Raw genomic sequence first — 25,000 nt, forward strand, 5'->3', positions numbered from 1 at the left:
GGTCATCTGTAACTGTAGCTTCATGACGGCTGAGAATTGGGCCCACGTTGGTATAGCAGTTTTCTCTCAGAATTAATACTGTCCTCCTGAAGGTTCTTTGAAAGTCTCTCACGACACCATGTATTTTCCTGAAGGCGCCAGACGATATTTTTCGGCCTAGATGTGTTAGGAGGGTATGTGTACGGAAGGCAAAAAAAAGTCTTGCTACCAACAGACGCTATTCCTCAGCTTAGGAGATGCCTTTTTAAACTATCAGGGTATAGCCTTGGCTGCCTCTTTACCAGCTTAGCAGACAGTTATTGGCGTCCATTAATTACACTGTTGATTAGGAGTTTCATTAAATAGCCAAAATGTCAACGCTCCTCACACTAGCACATTGAGCCGTCCCCACAACACAAAATTAGAGGATGCTGTATTAGACTATCCTATATATATAATGTATAACCAAAGAATAAAACGTCTCGGAATAGGCATAATGAACTAGACAAAATTACATCCTCATTTTATACGTCCTTAAAAATGTATAATGTGTAACATTAATTCTCTCTCTCTCTCTCTCTCTCTCTCTCTCTCTCTCTCCAGATATTGTGTTTGGGAACGGTCATGTCTCGAGTTTTGTTTACCAAATTCCCGGGTGGGTAAGGAGACAAAGTAGCTCATAAGACTGGTCTGAGAGAGAGAGAGAGAGAGAGAGAGAGAGAGAGAGAGAGAGAGAGAGAGAGAGAGGATATACTTAACCCTCTCTCACCTGTACTACGTCTTTGTTGTCATTCTCTGCCTCCTGTAAGCTGGCCAGGATAACCGTAATGAGGAGTTTGGGGGAGGGATGTTGGGGTGGAGGAGGAGGAGGAGGAGAGATGAAGAAGAAGAAGGAGAAAAAAGATGATGATGATGATGATGAAGGCATTTAATGATAGATTATATCAAGGTCATGAAGGGAGACACTTTCTACCACCATCCCCCATACTATTACCCGCATCTGTAGAATTTGTAGTTGGTCTGCATTTCTTTTCTAATGATGAACAGGCTGGATTAAAAAGACATTACCCTATGTTCTCTTGACTGGTCTGGAAATCGAAAGGGTATCAAGCCCCCAAGATCTGGCTATAATTTCTGGAGCGATGATGATGATGATGTGATTGTGATAGTGATGATGATGATGATGATGTTGGTTTTGATAATGGTGGTGATAATGATATGATGATGGTGATAATGATGGTAGTTGATGATAATGATGAGGAGGAAGACGATGATGATGATGATGACGGTAATGAAACATACCTGTTCCAGTATGGCTGTTACGTACACTAATTAAAATGGGGAGAAGGCTAATTACCTCTAACAATCAACAGGTGTTCCATACATAACCACCTAAAAATCTGAGACTTAATCAGTTCTAATAATTGGTCCGTTAGAGACGAACATAAGTCCAAACAGATGTTAATGTAAATAAATAACGAGAAATGCAGAATCAGTGTGTAATAATAATAATAAAAAACTACAAAACTGCTCTTATTCACTTTACCTTGGCCTGAAGTTGCCATCCTTTCATCTTTTAGGTATAGCAATAGCTTAGCACTGGAATATTATACTAGTCACGAAGACTTGCTGCTGTAAGGATATAGTCACAGAATTGTCTTTGTTTCTGCGACTGAGCTACGTGAAGTAAGCAGCAAAAGGATGAAAATCTGGACCAAGTTAAGTAAAGTACTATCGTGCAGCGAAACCTGTTTTACCTACAGGACGATATTACACCCAGACACTAACCCAGCATGTCATGTGGATTTTGTGGAAGTGGAGGATGTATACCATAGAAAATCCGGGTATAATGTGCCTGATAAATCACAGAGAAAGAGGTGTTACGTAGCCTTCTGTGTCACTTGGAACACGAACATTTGCCCAGACAGATGGCCATGTGACAGTTTTTATCCTTCTGTACGGTCCTGCGGCAGAGCATCTCATTGCCACCAACCGGAATATATGAATGCCATAAAGATAATATCAGTGTAATATGCATAGTAAGTCGCTTAGACACAGGTGCTACGAAGCCTCCTACGTCACCAAGAATACGAACATATGCCAAGACTGGTAGCCTAATGAAGCAGAATATCGAACAGTAATGTACGTAATAATAAATCGCAATGAACTGATACCACGAACACTGCTGTCACCTGGGTCCGTATTCTCGTCGGTTGAGGAAGCTCCGTAACACCTTTTCCTACGTGATTTATTTTGTTTATTATACCCAAGTGCCCAGTTCTGTGTTACATAAATCCTTCCAATATCGCCATACTCTGCCTAAATAACGTACATTAGGATATTAACCACCCGCATCCAAAAAATCAATCGATAAGGAAGATGTGTAAGGGAGCTTCCTTAACCGACAAGAATACGAGCCCTAGGCTTGCATTCTCACTGCATTATGAGGCCTGTCCATCTTATTTTCCTTTGTCACATGAATATTGCTGTGACTGATGTTATTATTGACATGATCGATATTAAGTGGTTATAAAGAACATAGGTGTTAAAAATTGTCAAGGAATTTGTGTAAGGAAGCCAGCCAGGCCTAGACGCACACGACACCTAAATTACAATCACACACCTGGCAGGTCGTGTGGATGGCGTGCCAGTGGGAGGTGTGGAGGGGTATGCGGGGTGGAATTACAGTGGATTAGCGTGGTCTTAGCTGGTTGCACTACGCTACAGGGGCAATTCCCGGGGTAATGTGTCATAAAAAAAAAACTTTGTAGTTACTTGTAGAGAAGTTATATATATTAGACTTGTGGACGAGCGGTTATTATACTTGAGTAGCTTTGTAAGTAGATAATCTTTCCCATTTGTCATGCAATGACAGGAGAGGTAAAGAATAATATGGGACTATTTTTATTTGTCTTGGAAATATTAACAAAGTCTCACACACGAGTGAAGTTAAGTAGAGTCCCGCTTGCTACCTCCTGTCTCGCTCTCTCTCTCTCTCTCTCTCTCTCTCTCTCTCTCTTCCATGTTGCTAAGCCCTTCTCCCTACGACCTGCCTGTTCTATGGCTAGCCTCCATCTGAGCTCTCTTTCCTAAATTCTGGTGTAGCAGGGGTTGTGTCACGTGTGTCCACTGTGGTTGGAAAGTTCTAGAAGCCTGTGTGTGAGTATGTGTGTATGTGTGTGTATGGTCACGAGGCGCTGTCGTGTGCCTATAAAGCATTCCTTGAGTTATGAGTGTGTAAGCATGTTTAGCATTGCTTGATTCTTGCAGACACAGTACCTTCTCATCATCTGACTTCCTGCTTCTATCTGTCTCTCTATCTTTCTATTTATCTATCTATCTATTATGATCTGTATAATACGGAGTCCTAACAAATGTGTCACGCCGAAACAGCTGAGAGGCCAATAACCCTGTCAAGGGGCGTAGTATTCTCAGCTTTGCTCGTCTTCACATCACCACTCCTATATTTAATTTTAGAGGCCGATTATATTTGACGGTAAATTTGAGTGTCTTAACTGTTGATATTGCCGTTGTGGGTGTTGTTGTTATTATGACCATTACAGTTACCATCTATAATATTTCACGATTATATATCCGGTAGGCGATATTAGCTTTCTTAATCGCAGTAACGCAGAATTCTCAGTATTGAGGTCTTTTCTGTTTATGTCCCGATCTGTGTGTTGGCCTTAACAGTAGGATATAAGATTATATGCTACGATTACATTTTACGATACTCTTGATTGTCAAACTGTCAATATTGCTTTTCGTAACCATGTCAACACAGGATTATCAGGTATTTTGGGTTTTGTTCCTCGTTTGAGCCTTACGTTACCCATTGACTATATTTTACGGCTGTCTTTATTGCCCTGCTGTTACCTAGCTGTTGATTTTTTTTTTTTTCAACAGTGGCAATACAAGATTTTCATGGATAATTTTGTTGATATGGCGGCTTGTTATGTTGCTGTTAATTTTAGAATACTATTTTATTGCATTTAATGATAATTCCTGCTGTCCTAGTAGTGCCTAATTGTCCCTGTTGTTTCCCGTAACCATGATAACGCTGAGAATTATTTAGGGATCGTGGGTTTTGCTATTTATATGTATCATTTGTGTGTATCACTTAATTTTAGGATGCGATTATATTCAACAATTATATTTTAAGGTTTTCTTGATTACCCTGCTGTTACCTAAATGTCGGTATTGCCTTTCATTATCATGGCAACATTCTCTCTCTCTCTCTCTTTCTCACACACACACACACACACACACACACACACACACACACACACACACACACACACACACACACACACACTCAGGACTGGAAATAGACTTAATTGCCTCTAAAAATTTACCTGTGAGGGTAATTGGTCTTCCTTCTGGCAAATTTCGAAATGGAAAATGAAGTGAACTCGGCCAGGTGTGAAATGCGAACATAAAGGTGTGAAGGTTGAGGTGACAAAAATGTGAAAATCAGGAAGGATGTACCACTCAGGTTTGGAGAGAGAGAGAGAGAGAGAGAGAGAGAGTGGAAGTGTGAAAATAGTGTGGCTGTGTTGTGGTAAAAAAAAAAAAAAAAAAAAAAACACTGGCCTCTGTATTTTCTGTGGTACATCTGTGCATTGTACGTGAAAGAAAAATATGAAGAAACATTTTTAGATTATTTTTTTCCCAAGTGCAGTTTATTTATTATTACCCGTCTCCGCCCCGGAGGGGCTGTGAGAGGGATATTGTTTTCATTTGATTTGTTTGTGTTTGTTTGTTTGTTTGTCTGTCTGTCTGTTAAGAACTTTACGCGATAACTACTGATGCGATTTTGACTAAACTTACAGGGGTGATGGGCTGTGCCCTTCTGATCACCTGATCAAATTTTGGGCCAAATTGGGCCAAGGCCCAGCTGTAGGCTCCAAAAAATTAAAAAAAAAAAAATTGCCATAACTCCATTCAAATTCGTCATATCAACATGAAACCAAAGCCTATAGGTGCAGCTTTCGAAAATGCATCCTACTGTGTAACATGCCTCATTGCATCAGGGGGGCCACCCCCTAGTTAGCGGTAAGAAGGTCAGTGTCAGGTGTCTGGCCTAAAAGTTCAAATGGGCACAAAATCGTCAGTAATCACCCGATTAATTCCAAATTTGATATGTAACATCTTTGAGTAGATATCCTGTCGTGTTCATACGTCAGCACTAAAATGACGGCCGTGGATGGGTTTGCTGCGCCTTGGCACCGCTTCTTATATTTTAAATGGTAATATTGGCAAAAAAGTTAAACCTCTTCTAGTCAGCGACAGTTTTAATAATATATTCTAGCTAACGACTAGAGATTAACTCTCTCTCTCTCTCTCTCTCTCTCTCTCTCTTTCTCTCTGTCACGAATTTGTACGAGCGTATTTGTAGGTTCGTGACATTTTGTTTCAGTGTGAAAACCGTGAATTCTAGTGGAATTTCCACTGAGTATCACTCAGTTCAACCATCCTAGCATTCACTCGATTGGGACGGTTTTCAGAACATTTTTTCACTGTTTCATAAGTGATCATCCTTGCGCGCGACATTAGGGCCTTCGCTGAGTGATTTATTGTGAGCGTATGTCGCTCACTTTCTTTCCATTGACCGTTGAAGCAAACACGGCTGCCCCTCCCCCTCTTTCATAATTCGAACGTAGTCAGGATTTGATTTGATCGTCGTGAGAGCAGGTTCGTGTGCCCAGCGTGGAGCAGCGCCACCAGCGAGTTCCTGAAATCTCCACCTAGACGGTGAATCGGCGAAGAGAGTTAGTGTATTGCAGCGTCCATCCTACGTACCGGCGCCCAGTCATTCCGCTTAGCCCCCTCTACTGACCAGTATTTCTTTTCATTTTTCCTAGGTTTAAGTTTAGTTTTTGAGTGAGCGAGTGAGTGTATTCTCCTTGTTATTTTGAATTCATTTTGACACTCATGTAACGTAAACTTATTTTAATTGTAATTAATAAATTTACAGTTCCTTTTCTCTGAGCTTAATGTAGTTAAACTCGTATTTTATTTCTCCACATTAAGCTTATTTTAGTTGCCGCTCCTAGTTTGCATAAACGCTTTGCATTATTCATAACTGGTACTTAGGCCAGTTCTTTTGTATCAAGCTTAAATCTGTTGTGCCAACCAGGAATTAATACACCGGCAAGAACCTGTTTATCATTAATAGCATTAGTTATTGATTGTCAGGGGTGGAGTCACTTTCTTGTGAGGCTAACAGTACTAACAAACAGCACTCGTGAGTAATTAGTTTCTTCTGTGCACTGTTGAGAAAGTTTATAAATTCTCGTCCCTAGAGAATCGGCGAAGTAAACCGGCATAAAGTAAAACTTACTGCTTGATTTCACGTCAGTTCTTTGTCCATATTTTCAAACATATAACATTTAAAGCATTTTTAATTCTTAAATTCACATCCCCGGTGACACACACACACACACACACACACACACACACACACACACACACACACACACACACACACACACACACAACGCTCCTAGTGGCTTGCTTTGGTGAACTATACAAATTCCTCTGCAGTCAACCTTGTGTCGTCTCGCCCAGACCTCCTCTCTGCCCCACCGTGACGAAACTGCATGACAAGTTTGGCCAGCTTGTAGAGTGACCTGCTGGTGGTGTCAGGTGGTGGAAATTTGTAGAGGAAAAGCTGGTGGCACGGTGGAAATGGTGGCAGTTTTACTAAGTTAACCAGTTCAGTGCGAGGATATTTTATTCTTTATTCATTCCGGACTGTTTTGTTGTTGGTACTGACGGACGATTTAATTTGTTTCCTAGAATAAGAGAGAGAGAGAGAGAGAGAGAATGTGTTTTCGAATTGGAGGGGTTGGATATAGCCCTTCTTTATCACTTTAGTGCTGTGAGATGGCACCTAAAGTCGAATCACACTACTTCCCATCCTCTCCATTCTCCACACACACACGTTTCCCAAGACTTCCCCCTTCACCGCTGTAACTGTTGACTTCTCATTTTCCTGTCACCAGCCTCGCGCCCATAGGTTATTGTGGGTACTAATACTCCTTCGTGCAGTTCTAATACAGTTGCCACGTTGGATAGATGAAGAAAAAAATATAGCCTGTCATACTGGCAAAAAATATAAATGTCTGTCTGATTAAATGTATTAAGGCATTTTCACTCGGTCTTTTCACAATTTCACTTTTCAACATTTAGGCTGGTCATAAAAGTCAGAAATATGCTAATTCCATGCCAGTTTATCAAGCTTTATGTTTATTAAAGTCAAAGGGATAGAAGATTATGTTAATGTCCAGTGTCATGCTGAATTGTGTGTGTGTGTGTGTGTGTGTGTGTGTGTGTGTGTGTGTGTGTGTGGTGTAGTGTAGTGTAGTGTAATGTGTGGTGTAGTGTGCAGTGTGTGGTGTTGTGTGGTGGTGTGGTATGGTGTAGTGTGCAGTGTGTAGTGTAGTGTAGCATACCGTAGTGTACTGTAGTGAAGTGTAGCATTGTGTAATGCAGTGTAATGTAGTGTAGTGTGGTGTAGTGTAGTGAAGTGTAGCATTGTGTAGTGCAGTGTAGTGTGGTGTGGTGTGGTGTAGTGTAGTGCAGTGCAGTGTAGTGTGGTGTGTAATGTAGTGTTGCGTTGTGTAATGAAGTGCAGTGTAGCGCAGTGCAATGCAGTGTAGTACAGTGTAGTGTAGTGTAATGTGGTGTAGTGTGCTGAAGTGTTGCATAGTGTAGTGTAGTGCTGTGTAGGGTGCCGTAGTGTAGTTTAGTGTAGTGAAGGCATCGTAGTGTGAGGCACTCTCCCATATTCCCCTAATAAATATAGCCGTGGGTAAAATCCTGCTAATAATCCCCGCCTCTTTACAGTATTTTCGGATCCTGCGTACAGTATATTGCGTTTGGCTCCTTTGTATGGTATTTTCAACGCCTTCTTTGTTATTTTCAACGCCTTCTGTGTTGTTTAGAACGCCACTGCATAGTATATTCTGTGCTTCGTTCAGCACTTTCAACGATTCATATACTATTTTCAACGCCCTGGTATATTATATCAACGTCTTCGTGTATCTTCGACATCTTAGTATATTATTTTAGGCTCCTTCGTCTATGACTTTCAGAAATTCTCCTTCATCTTTCCAACGCCTGCGTATATCTTCAAACGACATTAGATTGCAGCTTAAAATCGACAGTGCATTAATTCCCCTCCTTCAGTTCTGCAGTTAGGGACCTTGATTTTCATTAGACTGCTGTGAGTCGCCTTCCAGGGAACGGTATGATTTTAGCAGGAAAAGGTGATCGTCTCTTTATTTTCCTTTTAATTTCTCTTTTGCCTCAACCACCCACCAACAGCACTGAACCTGTCTCCTCTTCCACATGCTCACTTGACATGTTTTTTTTTTTTTTGTATTTTTTTATGTGTCCGACTCTGGGCATAGGCTTCACAGCCTGCTCCCAAGGCCCAGTAGCCCTCCCACATACTATACACCTCTACATTGCACCACTTCGGCGCTAACACCCACCGTCCATATTGAATACATGCTAGGGCTGTCTCATACAGGACTGGTGTATTGGTATTAGCGGGGGTATTTTTAAATGTCGGCGAGTCGTCTGGTAGATCAGTAAAGTCTGTTTTTATTAAATTCAAATCCTTAAACTGTTCTCTGCCCCAGCGGGGATTTGAACCTGTGTCCGGTAGAACTGCAGGCCACCTCTCTACCGACTGAGCTACCGCCTCCCCCCAAAAAAACTGATTAAAACTGATTCCTCCTCCTCCTCCTCCCTTATGATTTTTCTTCTTCCCCAACAGCAGCACTAAAATCAGTCCATCCTCTCTTCCCCAGGCCCAGTCAGCACTGATCTACGACGCGGTGCTGGTGGTTGCTGAGGCGCTGACCAGACTAAAGCACAAGAGAGTGGACGTGTTTGGTGAGTCTCCTGGGCTGGGGGCACCGCGGATCATCAGCTGCCATAGTAATGATGCTGATCAGAGCGTCTGGGAGCACGGCGAGAAGATCACCAGGCACTTGAGGAAGGTGGGTCCAGGAGTAGGTGTCAGGGTGGAGTACTAGGGTGCCAGGGTGGGGTATTAGGGTGCCAGGGTGGAGTACTAGGGTGCCAGGGTGGAGTATTAGATCACCAGGCACTTGAGGAAGGTGGGTCCAGGAGTAGGTGCCAGGGTGGTGTATTACGATGCCAGGGTGGAGTATTTGGGTGTCAGGGTGGAGTATTTGGATGTCAGGGTGGAGTATTCGGGTGTCAGGGTGGAGTATTTGGGTGCCAGGGTGGAGTATTAGGGTGTCAGGGTGGAGTATTAGGGTGCCAGGGTGGGGTATTAGGGTGCCAGGGTGGAGTATTGGGGTGCCAGGGCGGAGTATATGGGTGCCAAAATGGAGTTATTAGGGTGCCAGGATGAAGTAATTATGGTCGTCAGGGTGGAAGATTAGGGTGCCAGGATGGAGTATCAGTGTCAAGAATGGTGATTAGGGTGTCAGGATATAGTACTGGGTGTCAGTGTGGAATAATGTGGTGTTAGGGTGGACATGGAGAAGGATGTCAGGAGTGAATAATAAAAGACCACCAGGGACTTGAGGAAGGTGGGTGAGGAGTTAGATTTGCATTGTAGAGATGTTAAGGTGCTAGAGAGGAAAAATAATTCTCTAGGGTGGAGTATTGGAGATGTTGTTTATATTTATTGTTAATGTTGTTGTTTTTGCTTAACCCTACACTGCTTGACCGAGCGTAATCGTCGACCACAGGAAAATAACCGCCCGTATAAAATTGTCCTATAGGTTCCGTACACCGTTGATGTTGTGTCTGCATCCTAGTGTAGCATGTGCTATACAGTGCTTCATTGTGTGTGTTGTGTTATGCGGACCTGTTCTACAAGCTGGGCACATGTTATCTGTGATTCTACCAACCCAAGTCTAAACTGGCAACTGAGGAGGGCTGGGTGATGATCTAAGCCTAGCCAGGTCAACTCAACCAGTTCTGTTTAAGGATACCTCTGTTGGGTGGATGACAGGAGGGGTGGCATGTAGTAGTGTGTTCCGATCAGGATGTGTTTTACCCTGCGCGTGTAGTGGGTATGTCGGTGGATGACAGGAGGGGTGGCATGTAGTAGTGTGTTCCGATCAGGATGTGTTTTGCCCTGCGCGTGTAGTGGGTATGTCGGTGGATGACAGGAGGGGTGGCATGTAGTAGTGTGTTCCGATCAGGATGTGTTTTACCCTGCGCGTGTAGTGGGTATGTCGGTGCTTCACTGATATTGTGGGGATGTCTGTGTTAGGTTGTTGGAATAATTGTCTGGGTAGGATATTAGAGTGTTATGAAGGATGGGTATGGTGTCAGAGTGTAAAATTAGGTTGTGTGGAATATTAGGTTGTCAGGGTATAAAATTAGGTTGTCAGTGTGGAGTATTAGGGTGTCAGGGTGTAAAATTATGTTGTCAGTATAGAATATTAGGGTGTCAGGGTATAAAATTAGGTTGGCAGTATAGAATATTAGGGTGTCAGGGTGGACCTGGGATACAGATGTCAAGAAAGAATAACTAATGATGAAGCCAGACACCTGAAGATGATGTGTAATATGTAAGAATGGCACTGTGGACAAGTTATGGTGCTGTAAAGGATAATTATAGTGCTGTAACAGTATTACCGTAACGTGCCAAAGTTTTCGTCCCTTAGCAGCTTATTTCGTGTAGGTGAATGGTAGAACAGGAGAGTGCTTAAGTTGTGCATCCTCTCCAAAACACTACTTTGTGACTAACATAATATTTTAGTGTTAATCCGTTGTTGCAGCTCAGCATTCCAGATGGAGAGATGGCAGTTGTAGGTCGTTACAGTAAAATGAGCATAGGTAGAATGTTAGGATGCAAAGAGTGCATAGCTATAGTTCATTTACCTTCATTTGTCTCATATTTTCGTCCGTTTCCATCATCTTTTACGTAGCCCATTGTCAGAAAAGTCGCGGCTTGACATCCTTTACACAGCACTTTTTCATTAGTATCCTATTTTCGAATTTCTGGTTTTAATTTCTTGCCACAACTCAGCAGTCTAGGTGGAGAGATGACAGATTTAGGCCAAGTTAGAGTAAAACACACACACACACACACACAGATACAGGATTATAATGTTTTCTTGCAGTTCCAAGGCTGGGGGACACATCCGTAGAACATCGATATGTACATACTGCTGAATTACCCTATTTCAAGTTAAGATACTGTACTTTAGAATATGATTTCCAGTCTTTCTTTCCTATCAAATTTCCATGACAGTTTTTCCATTCTGCACGATGGACCTTCTCACCATTTCTTGCCGGCTTCGTCTGGAGGATTTGGTGAACGGAGGAGGGGGGGGGCTGCTATTCTCTCTTTGCCTTTTAACTCATAAAATGGTTTTGTTAGTTAATAACCTCCCCAGTAACAAATAACTTCGAAATGACCAAGTGTGTTGCTGTTTGTTTTTCTTGGTAAGAGATTTAGGAGGTCAAGGTGGAGAATTAATCCTTCCGGTACGGGAGTGTTTTGTGATACATTATTGCTGTCACCACACTATATCCTTCAGCTCAGGTGGGCACCTTGGCAGTAATGGAGTTAGTGAAGGATAAATCTAACCCTTCCAGCATGGAAAGTATATCGTATGTCAAAGAAACTCGTCTGGATATACCAAGATATCACGTCATCTTATTTTAAAGGTTAATAGGTATGATTAACTGCGTCGTTTTAATCTTTTCAACCTGAGGACGTCATGTAGCCTACAGTATATACTAGATTCTTACAATATCCTGCCGATTTGACTCAGCGTAGAGGAGACATTTCATAGAAGAGAGGTTTGAACTGTCTTCAGTATCACTTCTACTAAAAGATGTTTTTCCTAAGCTGAGTAAAATCGGCCAGAGGTAACTAGAATGAAATGCAGAAGACGTCCTCGGGATGAACAGGTAAACCGTCTGTCCGATGACTTATTTTTAAATTGCATTGATATAAAACGCCGGTGGCCAAGTGGTCAGCACTGCCAGCTGCAGTTGCCAGCCCGATAACGCTGGTTATGAATTTTGTTGTGACAGGTCGCACCACTCAGTTCAGGTGTAAATCCATCCCTTGTGAGTTGGTTGGTGAAATAAATATTGACGGTAACACCTAAGGTTGGTAACTGTGGTATTCTGGATGATGCAATGACAGTGTATCCAAGAACTTTGGGTGAATAATCTGTCACAGTATCAAAGGCGTTAGTTACGAAGATGAGCAATGGCACTACCCGCCTCCAACCATCTGGCCTCACCTATACACTGGCGGTCAAATGTTGTGTCCCACTCCCAGCAACAGTAAGAATATCTACCGAATGAGTGCAGGACAGTGGAGGTTCCGGAGGTGGTGGATGCGAGGTTTTACGGTGAGAGGAAAGTTAGGACAGTGGAGGTTCGGGAGGTGAGGGATGTGTTGGGGTGGCAGGAAATTTAGGACAGTGAAGGTTTAGGTGGTGGGGGATGCGAGATGCTGGGGTGGCAGGAAGCTGGGTAAAAGCGAGGAGTCAACTTCCTGGTCGTCATTTGGTACAGATTCATGTTGTGGCTGGGGCAGGACACAACATTTGACCCCCAGTGTACGGTCGGCATCAGAAGTTCTGTCATCTTTTGGTTTTCCCTCCACCGGCTTTAAAAAGAAGTAAGATGAATCCACAGTAACCTACACTGAGCATATTGTTTGGCAACAGATGGGTGACATATGTGTTAGTTGCTACAGATTCACCACACTGATTTTCATAGACCATGGAAAAAGCGAAGCGACAGGACTTTCGAGGCTGAATGTACCTCTACATCCAGACGTCATTATTCAAGTCAAGAAAGGTTTCTCGCACCGAAGGAGTGACACTACATCCTGGACAGAAGTGTTATGAGTCCATGGTGAGGCTGTGCGTACAATAATATCCTTGTGCAAGCGAGGGAAGGCATTGGTATGGCAGCGGTGGTAGGGTGCTTAGCGGATGAGGTGTGCAGCAGGTTTATGGGAATATGACAGACAGCAGCAGGGTGAGCTGAGGCATGGGGGTGGTGGTGCACTGTTAAACGCACATTACTATGTTAACGAGAGAGAGAGAGAGAGAGAGAGAGAGAGAGAGGTGGAGTCTCGCTTTGGCACTGATACCCCTCAAGGGTCTTCACTCCTTTCTCTCTCTCTCTCTCTCTCTCTCTCTCTCTCTCTCTCTCAAAAATAATAGCAAATCGTAAAAAAATAGCAAGATCAGTAAAATTAAGAATATAATGAGAAGCATCACTGAGTATGCAACACCCACGCTCCCCAACTGGTCTAAGTGTCGAATATTTTACTTGCCGTGTGACCTTGACCTTCGACGGATTACTCTAGAAATCTACTTGCTTCATCCCTGCCTAGCTCATATCCATTCCACCAACTTTGACTCAGATTAGGTGAGAACTGTTTAAGTTGACTTTGCCCTGCGAAGCAAACAGACTGTCAAAGGGAAAATTTGTATATTATGTCAGCACTTTTTAAAAATTAACATAACGAATATTGAAAACTGTTTCAGCTCAGTTACTGGCCATGTGTATTCAGACTGGAGGGTCGATTTGACTAGTAACTAAGTAGACTCACTGGTACCCCATAACCAGAAATCGTCGAACTTACACGCAGCCACGACTTAGTATTTGATTTGGGAGAGTGGACCAGTACCATCACGTGAAAGCAAACCAGCAAACAATTTCGTTACCTTTACTAAGTGTTGTTGTGTGTTTCTTGCATTATCTTGGTATTGTTGTTGTGTTTCTTGCATTATCTTGGTATTGTTGGTGTGTTTCTTGCATTATCTTGGTATTGTTGGTGTGTTTCTTGCATTATCTTGGTATTGTTGGTGTGTTTCTTGTATTATCTTGGTATTGTTGGTGTGTTTCTTGCATTATCTTGGTATTGTTGGTGTGTTTCTTGCATTATCTTGGTATTGTTGGTGTGTTTCTTGCATTATCTTGGTATTGTTGGTGTGTTTCTTGCATTATCTTGGTATTGTTCGTGTGTTTCTTGCATTATCTTGGTATTGTTGGTGTGTTTCTTGCATTATCTTGGTATTGTTGGTGTGTTTCTTGCATTATCTTGGTATTGTTGGTGTGTTTCTTGCATTATCTTGGTATTGTTGGTGTGTTTCTTGCATTATCTTGGTATTGTTGGTGTGTTTCTTGCATTATCTTGGTATTGTTGGTGTGTTTCTTGTATTATCTTGGTATTGTTGGTGTGTTTCTTGCATTATCTTGGTATTGTTGGTGTGTTTCTTGCATTATCTTGGTATTGTTGGTGTGTTTCTTGCATTATCTTGGTATTGTTGGTGTGTTTCTTGCATTATCTTGGTATTGTTGGTGTGTTTCTTGCATTATCTTGGTATTGTTGGTGTGTTTCTTGCATTATCTTGGTATTATTTTTTGTGTGTTTCTTGCATTATCTTGGTATTATTTTTTGTGTGTTTCTTGCATTATCTTGGTATTGTTGGTGTGTTTCTTGCATTATCTTGGTATTGTTGGTGTGTTTCTTGTATTATCTTGGTATTGTTGGTGTGTTTCTTGCATTATCTTGGTATTGTTGGTGTGTTTCTTGCATTATCTTGGTATTGTTGGTGTGTTTCTTGCATTATCTTGGTATTGTTGGTGTGTTTCTTGCATTATCTTGGTATTGTTGGTGTGTTTCTTGCATTATCTTGGTATTGTTGGTGTGTTTCTTGCATTATCTTGGTATTGTTGGTGTGTTTCTTGCATTATCTTGGTATTGTTGGTGTGTTTCTTGCATTATCTTGGTATTGTTGGCGTGTTTCTTGCATTATCTTGGTATTGTTGGTGTGTTTCTTGCATTATCTTGGTATTGTTGTTGTGTTTCTTGCATTATCTTGGTATTGTTGGTGTGTTTCTTGCATTATCTTGGTATTGTTGGTGTGTTTCTTGTATTATCTTGGTATTGTTGGTGTGTTTCTTGCATTATCTTGGTATTGTTGGTGTGTTTCTTGCATTATCTTGGTATTGTTGGTGTGTTTCTTGTATTATCTTGGTATTGTTGGTGTGTTTCTTGCATTATCTTGGTATTGTTGGTGTGTTTCTTGCATTATCTTGGTATTGTTGGTGTGTTTCTTGTATTATCTTGGTATTGTTGGTGTGTTTCTTGCATTATCTTGGTATTGTTGGTGTGTTTCTTGCATTATCTTGGTATTGTTGGTGTGTTTCTTGCATTATCTTGGTATTGTTGGTGTGTTTCTTGCATTATCTTGGTATTGTTGGTGTGTTTCTTGCATTATCTTGGTATTGTTGGTGTGTTTCTTGCATTATCTTGGTATTATTTTTTGTGTGTTTCTTGCATTATCTTGGTATTATTTTTTGTGTGTTTCTTGCATTATCTTGGTATTGTTGGTGTGTTTCTTGCATTATCTTGGTATTGTTGGTGTGTTTCTTGCATTATCTTGGTATTGTTGGTGTGTTTCTTGCATTATCTTGGTATTGTTGGTGTGTTTCTTGCATTATCTTGGTATTGTTGGTGTGTTTCTTGCATTATCTTGGTATTGTTGGTGTGTTTCTTGCATTATCTTGGTATTGTTGGTGTGTTTCTTGCATTATCTTGGTATTGTTGGTGTGTTTCTTGTATTATCTTGGTATTGTTGGTGTGTTTCTTGCATTATCTTGGTATTGTTGGTGTGTTTCTTGCATTATCTTGGTATTGTTGGTGTGTTTCTTGTATTATCTTGGTATTGTTGGTGTGTTTCTTGCATTATCTTGGTATTGTTGGTGTGTTTCTTGCATTATCTTGGTATTGTTGGTGTGTTTCTTGCATTATCTTGGTATTGTTGGTGTGTTTCTTGCATTATCTTGGTATTGTTGGTGTGTTTCTTGCATTATCTTGGTATTGTTGGTGTGTTTCTTGCATTATCTTGGTATTGTTGGTGTGTTTCTTGCATTATCTTGGTATTATTTTTTGTGTGTTTCTTGCATTATCTTGGTATTATTTTTTGTGTGTTTCTTGCATTATCTTGGTATTGTTGGTGTGTTTCTTGCATTATCTTGGTATTGTTGGTGTGTTTCTTGCATTATCTTGGTATTGTTGGTGTGTTTCTTGCATTATCTTGGTATTGTTGGTGTGTTTCTTGCATTATCTTGGTATTGTTGGTGTGTTTCTTGCATTATCTTGGTATTGTTGGTGTGTTTCTTGCATTATCTTGGTATTGTTGGTGTGTTTCTTGCATTATCTTGGTATTATTTTTTGTGTGTTTCTTGCATTATCTTGGTATTATTTTTTGTGTGTTTCTTGCATTATCTTGGTATTGTTGGTGTGTTTCTTGCATTATCTTGGTATTGTTGGTGTGTTTCTTGCATTATCTTGGTATTGTTGGTGTGTTTCTTGCATTATCTTGGTATTGTTGTTGTGTTTCTTGCATTATCTTGGTATTGTTGGTGTGTTTCTTGCATTATCTTGGTATTGTTGGTGTGTTTCTTGCATTATCTTGGTATTGTTGGTGTGTTTCTTGCATTATCTTGGTATTGTTGGTGTGTTTCTTGCATTATCTTGGTATTGTTGTTGTGTTGTTTCTTGCATTATCTTGGTATTGTTGGTGTGTTTCTTGTATTATCTTGGTATTGTTGGTGTGTTTCTTGCATTATCTTGGTATTGTTGGTGTGTTTCTTGCATTATCTTGGTATTGTTGGTGTGTTTCTTGCATTAGCTTGGTATTGTTGGTGTGTTTCTTGCATTATCTTGGTATTGTTGGTGTGTTTCTTGCATTATCTTGGTGTTGTTGTTGCAGGTTGAGATGGAGGGACTGACAGGCAACATCAGCTTCACGGACGAGGGTAAGAGGAAGCTGTACTCACTGGATGTGGTGGAAATGACACTCAACAGCGAGACGGTCAAAGTGAGTGTGAAATTTATCTTATAAAATGCTTTATCGTTTATCTTTCTCGTCGTTCATTTCTTAATTTTCGCTCTCTTTCATTGGAGATGATCTTAAACACCGAGATCGTCAAAGGGATGTAGTGAGTGTTTAGTTTCTCTCTCTCTCTCTCTCTCTCTCTCTCTCTCTCTCTCTCTCTCTCTCTCGACCTGCAACACAGGGACCGTCAAAGTGAGGATTAACATCTTCAGTCCAATACCGTGCGTTTTAATTTTCTCCACATTACGCCAAACGATTGTTGTCAGTACGGAGTGAGAGAGACAACAGTAATTATGGCCAGCATCTCCAGTTCTCAGATTTCCATTCTGTGTACTATTTTTGCATCCCGTGCCAAGTTTGATTTTCCCAGGATGAACATTCTTATTTTCTACTCTGACTTAACTTATCCCAACCTAACCGCACCTGACATTGCCTAACTGACCGTCAAACCAACCAGTTACTAAACTTAACCACACTGGCTGACAGACTAACCTAACGTGATACTAAGAAAACAATCCTGACCAAACCTTGAATTTTCTAGATAAGGAAACGTGCAACAACAGTACACAGAATGGAAATCACCGTCCAAAAAGTCTCTCATGAGTTTAATAAAGTCGCCTAGACGTATCAGGAATAAAAAATACATCATCATAATGAAGAGATGGTGTTGGAGAGGGATACCTTCATGTGGTGGCACCGATATGACTGGTCGGGTAAGCTGCCTGGCTGTACAAACGTCCCTCAAGTACGTCACCCGAAAGGAGGAGGATGGACGGTCTTTAACTACTGCTAAGGAAGAGGGGCATTAATATAATCTTTTCTCCCTTTTCATATCTCTTATTTCATTACCGCTCATGTTTCTCGTTATCTCCCATGAATCCTTTTTAACTCCTCGAGTATGTAAATGACAGACGACCCTGTACTCAGATGTGTGTGTGTGTGTGTGTGTGTGTGTGTGTGTGTGTGTGTGTGTGTGTGTGTGTGTGTGTGTGTGTGTGTGTGTGTGTGTGTGTGTGTGTGTGTGTGTGTGTGTGTGTGTGTGTGTGTGTGTGTGTGTGTGTGTGTGTGTGTGTGTGTGTGTGATACTCTAAAGTGGCCATGGGTGAGAAGATAACGGCAATATTATGAGGAGGGGGGGAAGGAGAGGATCAAGTGAGGCTTATATAGGGACACATAAAGGGTGGATTGTTGGTGGGAGGAAGAGAGGAAAGGAGGAGGAAAACGAGGTTGAGGGGAGAAGAGAAGAAAGGAAAAGGAGGAAAAGAAAGGGAGAGAAGAGGAGGAAAGAGAGGTAGAGAAGAGGGAAAACAGAGAGAGAGAGAGACAGAGACAGACCGACGGAGACAGACAGACAGACAGAAAGAAAGAACGAGAGAGAGAGAGGGAGAGAGAGAGAGGGGGGGGGTAAAGGGGAGACGTGAACTGAAAATGGGTGGTAAAGAGGAAAAGGAAGGAAGAGAGGATCAGAGACGACTGTGATATTGGCACATGAGGTGGAGAGAGAGAGAGAGAGAGAGAGAGAGAGAGAGAGAGAGAGAGAGAGAGAGGAAAAACAGTGAAGAGAAAAGGGAAAAAGGGGGAGGTAAGGAGAGTAGAATAAGACAATCTACACATCTGGTGGCAGAATCCACCCTAACCGTATCTACCACCCCAACACAACAGAAGGTGTCGTTTGTTTTTAGACACCCCTTAGACATACCCGAAATGAACACCACACGCACCTCAAACACACTCCAGACACAGCAGACTCCATCTCCAACATTCCCCGCCCCTCAACACACACTCCATAAGTAAAGCTTATAAAACTCTGCGGTTCCGTCTTGCCAGGTTTCATTATTCAAAACAGATAGGGTGACAGTAATAGTTTGGGACACACACTGAATTTGGCCGCCCCTGTGGGTTCGGTAAAAGGAGGAGGAGGATGAAACGAGGATGAGGAAGTGGAAAGGAAAAGAAAAGACACAAGAATTAAATTGAACGGTCAGAAGAAGAAGGTAGGTAAGGGGGAGATGAGAAGAATTAGTAACGAGGAGGAGGAGCAGGAAGAGGAAGACAAAAAGAGCAAAGAAACTAAGATGTGAGATGGAGACATGAATGATATGAAAGAGAAGCCAAGAAGGAGAAGTGAGGGTGAGGAGGGTTGAGATAAAGACATATGAGAGAGACGGCCCGAGGTTGTGTGTACGTACAAAGGGAAACAAGAGTAGGAGAAGCAAGGGGTCACAAGAAAGAAGAAGAAAGAAGAGAGCGAGAAGAAAGGGATCACAAGAAGGAAGAAGAAATAAGAGAGCGAGAAGAAAGGGATCACAAGAAAGAAGAAGAAATAAGAGAGCGAGAAGAAAGGGGTCACAAGAAAGAAGAAGAAATAAGAGAGCGAGAAGAAAGGGGTCACAAGAAAGAAGAAGAAATAAGAGAGCGAGAAGAAAGGGGTCACAAGAAGGAAGATGAGAGACCATGGGAAGTGAAAGAAAGAAGAGAGGAAAGGGAAGAGGAGACAGAAGGGAAATGAAAATAAAAGGAAGAGAAAACTGAAGAGGAGGAAGAACAGAAACGAACACAGAAGACTGATGTGGTTCCAGGCTGTGGTGTATATTCGCAACAAGAGGGAACAGGACGAAGTGAAGAGGGAAGACAAAACGAAGAGGAGAGAGACGAGAGGGAAAAGAGGCAAAAGTAGATATATGGTAAACGTAAAGATCAAAGAATGCGGAATGAACGAGGAGGAGAGAAGAAATTAAGAAATATGAAAGAGGACTGAAACGAGGAGCAGGAGAAGACGGCAGACAGGGAAGGGAGAAAGAGGAGACACACAAAACTGAGGAATAAGAAGTAGGATGAATAAGAAGAAAAACAAAGAAAAAAAATACAAAGGGAGGCGGACATGAGGAGGTCTAGGGTTCAGATGAAGACAAAAAGTGTGTTGGTTCCTGGTTATGGTCTGTGTACAGAAGGAAGGAGGACAGAAGGAGAGAGACACGGAAAAGGAAGAAAGAGGTGAATTTAAAAAAAAAAAAAAAAGGTCAGATGGGAGACAGGAGACGAATGAATAGCGACAATCAAGGAGGAGATGAAGAAACAGGAGAAACGAGAAGATAAGGAAGACGAAAGGGTAAGATGACTCTTAGAAGGGAAGGAGGAGAGAAGAGAAGGCAGATGAAAGAAGATAGAAGAGGGGGGGTGGGAGAGAAAAACGATGGGAAGCAGACGAAATACGAAGAAGAAGAAAGGGTGAAATAGACCAGATTGTGGTGTGTATGCATGACGGGTCAAAAGCAGAAGAAAAGAAGATGGGGAAACGATATGGGAAGAAAGAACAGAAGAGAAGCAAGAGAGATGAGGGGAGAAGAAAGGCATAGGACAAAAGAACGGAAAAACGAAGAGGATGACTGAACGAAAAAGGATGTAGACAAGAAAGAAAAGGAAGATAAGGGAGGAGGAGGAAAACATTGGGTACAGAGAACTTGCAAATATGTACTTGTAATTTGCATGTGTTTTTAAGAAAGAAGAGCCATTAGAAGATAAAATGTGAAGGCTCATGATATACGCACTGTTGTAGAATTACACAAGCGTCTTCGATCTTTGCGGTATAGAAGATGTTTGCCCTGCAAGGGACATGTTGACATCGTCGCAGGAACACAAAAATGGCCAAAGCATCCCCACAGAGGGTATCAGTCAGGACCAAGATCGGAATGTCAGCTACTGGACTCCCTAGTGGGTGCGTGTGTACAGGTGCCTTTCAAAGCGTTTATCAGGGAAGGGGATTTTTTATTAATACATACATACATGCATCCATACCTACATACTTATACATACATACTTATACATACATACATCGTGACCGTCAGTAATATAGGTAACGCGAAATATTGTAATTATGGCTAGAATGCCTGACACATTGGTTCATTAAAGCATCATTTAGAGGTGAGGGTCTTTATTTTCTTAGACCATGAAGTGGGCGAAACATTAATGCCTAAGGAAATCAAGGATCTTATCTTTTAATGGGTCTTTGAGTAGCCCATGGAAACTGTTAATGCGATGGATGCGGATATCCTGAAAATTCGGGAAGGGAAAAAAGCTCATAATGAAAGACCATGAAGGAAATAAGAGAGGGTAGCAGAATTACCAACGATTACATGCAGGGAAAATGTGCAGTGTGAGAGAATTGGGAAGTAAAAGACCCAGTACGAAAAATTATCTAATGGAAAAAAGTGGGAGATGGGAAAAAAGTGCAGCCCAAAGGATTAGTGAAAGGGAAAAAATGCGTAATACGGGAAAACGGCCGTAGAAGAAAAAAACGTAATATTTAAAAGTGTCTCCGCGAAAAGGTCGATTGTTGGATATAAAATACGTAAAGTGAAAGATGATAGAATGCGTAGGGTGTTGGATAAAAAAAAAAAAACGCAAGGTTATATAAAGGAAACTGCGAAGGAAAATTGAGGAACTGCTTAGGATACAAGCTGAAAAAAAATCCTAACGTAAAATCTCTTTGATCGGGGACAAGAGCACAAAAGATCGTGGTGGAAAGTTCCTTGTACGAGAGACCATCGTAGGAGTGAAAACAGGATGAGCAGACAAGGATAGTGGAAAAATAGGAAAGACGGAAAAATAAGTGGAAGGAACACCCAGTTGTGAGAGGGGGTAGAAAGTACATCATGATAAGGCATTTCAGTAGCTAACATGAAAGGGATGTCAGGGGAAAATCCACACAGTGATATATGGAGCTGTGTGGCGCGGTTGGTTGCACGTAGGAGGACTTTTGGGACTTCGGGAACGGATTTTCAAGAGAGAGAGAGAGAGAGAGAGAGAGAGAGAGAAAGAGAAGATAAATAGATGAAAGGTAGAGAAACAGCTAGTAGATAAGTGTGTGCGTGTGTGTGTGTGTGTGTGTGTGTGTGTGTGTGTGTGTGTGTGTGTGTGTGTGTGTGTGTGTGTGTGTGTGTTGCATACATATTTGAAGTAAACATGTTTTTTTACCCACTCATCTCTAAGGATTTGACTTTCTCCATCGTGTTTGATATTGTCCTTGATGGTGATAATTATGATGATGATGATTGTTTCTTTTATTACTTTTATCGTACCTATTTTTCTTGGATATCTTCTGTAATTTTCTCCATATGCTTAATTTCACAATCGTTTGGTTTCGTCTCTCTCTCTCTCTCTCTCGTTGATTTTTACGACCCTTCCTTCCTCTCTCCAGATTTTTTCCCTTCCGTCTCAATCCTTCTCATTATTTCTGTTCCTTCTTTTTCCTCTCATTCCATAAATTCCTCTATCCTCTTCCGCTTCGTCTCTCTCTCTCTCTCTCTCTCTCTCTCTCTCTCTCTGCACTTCTCGCAATCTCTTACTTTCTTTTTCTTACTTTCCTTCTTCTCTCCTTCATTTTCTCGTCCCTCTCTCTCTCTCTCTCTCTCTCTCTCTTCCGCTCCTTGTTTTCTCCCAGTTCTCTCTCTCATCTCTCTTTTATAATTTTCACAGTTCACTCTTCGTCATATTTCACTCCCTTTCGACTCATCATATTTCTGGTGCTTCCAAATCGCTCTTTTATTATTCCTCCACCCCTCTTGCCCCTCTACTCCTTGACCTCCCATCTCTTACTTCGGTGTGTCCTGATTTCCTCGTTCTTTGCTCTCCAAAATCACTTACTCATTAGTTTACCATTTCTTTTATTGTCTAGTTCCTCAGTAGTCTCTCCGTACTCTAGCTTTGCCCCCACTCTCCTCACACTTCCCCCCTTCTCTTTCCACTCGCTTCCTCCCTCCCTCTCTTATCGTTTTCACCTCCCCCCTCTCTCGCCTCCCTCCCATTCTCTTTCCACTCGCTGCCTATTTCATCCATCCTTTACTCTTTGTCCCTTACGCTTACCACTTCAGAACTCACTATTATTAATCACTGTCTCTTTTCTCTGCTTCCTCTATTATCTCCCCTTGTAATATACTTTGTCTCTTTTCTCTGTTTCCTGTTATCTCCCCTTGTAATTTCCTTTGTCTCTTTTCTCTGTTTCCTGTTATCTCCCCTTGTAATTTCCTTTGTCTCTTTTCTCTGTTTCCTCTGTTATCTCCCCTTGTAATTTCCTTTGTCTCTTTTCTCTGTTTCCTGTTATCTCCCCTTGTAATTTCCATTGTCTCTTCTCTGTTTCCTCTGTTGTCTCCCCTTGTCATTTCCGTATTCCCTCCTTCCAGTTTCGCCTTCTGTCTCCCTGCATCATCACACTCATCTCTTCCATCCCTGGTTCCTTTTTCTTCTTCCTTACCTCCCCACAGACACTTATTCTTCCAATTGTCTTTCTTCTCCTCATTCTGAATAATCCCTTATAACAACGTTTCTAATAACTATGGAAAATAAATTCTTGGTGTTTGAAAATAAAGCACTTAGAAGAATATTAGGAGTTAAGTGGTGGGAAAGGATACCAAATAGTAGAATTAGAGAAATAACGGGAGTGCAGCCGATCGATGAATATGTTAGATTCGCACGATGGAAGTGGCTAGGACATGTGTATAGGAGACAGGGAATAGTACGAGGTACACCAGGGTGGGTGGCACCTGGTAGGAGAGGTGGAGGAAGGCCAAAAGAGACGTGGGTGAGGACAATGAGACGGGAAGCTGGAGATGAGTGTTGGGGAGATCTTGAGGAGTTAGCACAAGATAGGATGTGGTGGTGTGAGTTCATCGAGGCCCTATGCATCCCCGAGGGTGCCACAGGAAATGATTGATTGATTGATTGAACAACGTTTCTGTCTTCTCTCCTCCTTTTCCTTCTTCTCGTCCTCTTCTCTCACAATATCTTCATATCTAATAAGTTTCCCATTTCTATCTTTTCTCCTCCTCCTCCTCCTCCTCCTCCTCGTTTTTCTCTTCCTCCTCCTCCTCCTCTCACAGTGTTTTCATATTTGTTTTCTTCTTCCCCAGTCTCCCGATTTCCTTCCACTTGTCCACAAAAATCCTATAGTTTTACTCTCCCAACTTCCCCTTTTTCCACAGCCTCAGGAATCGATGTTTTTAATTTCCTATTTCCCTCCTCTCTGCCTCTACTTTTCTCCTATCTTCCCCACTCTTTTTTTTTAATCCTTCCTTGTCTCCTTACCTCTCAGGACGGGAAGAGAGACGAACGAAGAAATCCATGCCATACATCCAAGTAACTTTTCCTGTAGGTTTCGAGTGTTTCAAATTTGTCCCATTTTTCTCCTCCGTTCCCTTCTCATTCTCCTTCAGTTTCTCCGGTCTCACAGTATCCCTGCGTCCACTTCTTCCTTCTCTCCTCCCCTGTCTTCTGCTTAACCTCCAAGGACCGGAAGACAGACGGGAATTAAAAGAAGAGATGGACATTCCACACACGCAACCAACTTTTTCTGCAATTTTCAGGTCATCCAGAAACTCTCTCACTTTCCTCTCCCCATTCCCCTCCTCCCACTTCTCTGCTATATTCACAACGCCTGTTTCTTCTGTCCCACCTCCCGTGTCTCTCGCTTAACCTCTCGAGACGGGAGCAGAAACGATACCAGAAATGATTGGTCATCACACACACACACACACACACACACACACACTCTCTCTCTCTCTCTCTCTCTCTCTCTCTCTCTCTCTCTCTCTCTCTCTCTCTCTCTCTCTCTCCAGCCTTGGTAAATTCCACAATCCCTCACGGTTCCGTCCACAGACTTCCTTCGTTCCCCAGTCAGTTTCTGTCTATTTCCCAATATCTGTCGCCAGTTCATTCCTCTTTTAGGAGTGTCTCCTACTCAACCTCTCGGGGTGGTAGGAGAGGGAACAGGAAGACATTTCACACAGGCACCAACTTTCTGTGTCGTCTTCGTGTCCGCCACTCCCTAAGCACGCTTCATTAGAGACATCAAAGGCCGGACTTCCAGCCTCTTCCTTCTCTCCCTTCGCCTTACCTCCTTCTCTCTACCTATCTCTCCCTCCCTCCTTTCATCATCTCTCCCTCCCTACCACCCTCCCTCTGTCCGCTGCCCTCCCTCCTTCCCCTACATCCCCCTCCTCCCTCTTGTCTTCCGCTCTTCCTCACTCCCAGCCTCTTCTTCCCTACTCATCTCTCCCCTTACGCATCCCCCCCTCCATCCATATTCTCTTCCTCGCCCTTCTCTCCCTTCATCACTTTATTCGTCTCATCCTCTCTCCCTC

The 25,000-nt window shown here is 42.1% G+C and overlaps 1 protein-coding gene across 1 annotated transcript in view; it reads left to right on the top strand.

The window, feature by feature from the left end:
* LOC145391393 (glutamate receptor 1-like) overlaps positions 1–25,000 on the top strand; it is a 132,654-nt gene that overhangs the window by 52,947 nt on the left and 54,707 nt on the right. Inside the window, exons 6-8 of the mRNA XM_080266034.1 lie at positions 8,802–8,993; positions 16,740–16,847; positions 20,422–20,556. Coding sequence (XP_080122160.1) covers positions 8,802–8,993; positions 16,740–16,847; positions 20,422–20,556 — 435 coding nt within the window. The remainder of the gene's footprint in view (positions 1–8,801; positions 8,994–16,739; positions 16,848–20,421; positions 20,557–25,000) is intronic.

The sequence above is a fragment of the Coenobita brevimanus genome, chromosome 1 (assembly GCF_032717465.1).
Source record: "Coenobita brevimanus isolate Jiangsu-jjx chromosome 1, ASM3271746v2, whole genome shotgun sequence".
NCBI lineage: Eukaryota > Metazoa > Arthropoda > Malacostraca > Decapoda > Coenobitidae > Coenobita > Coenobita brevimanus.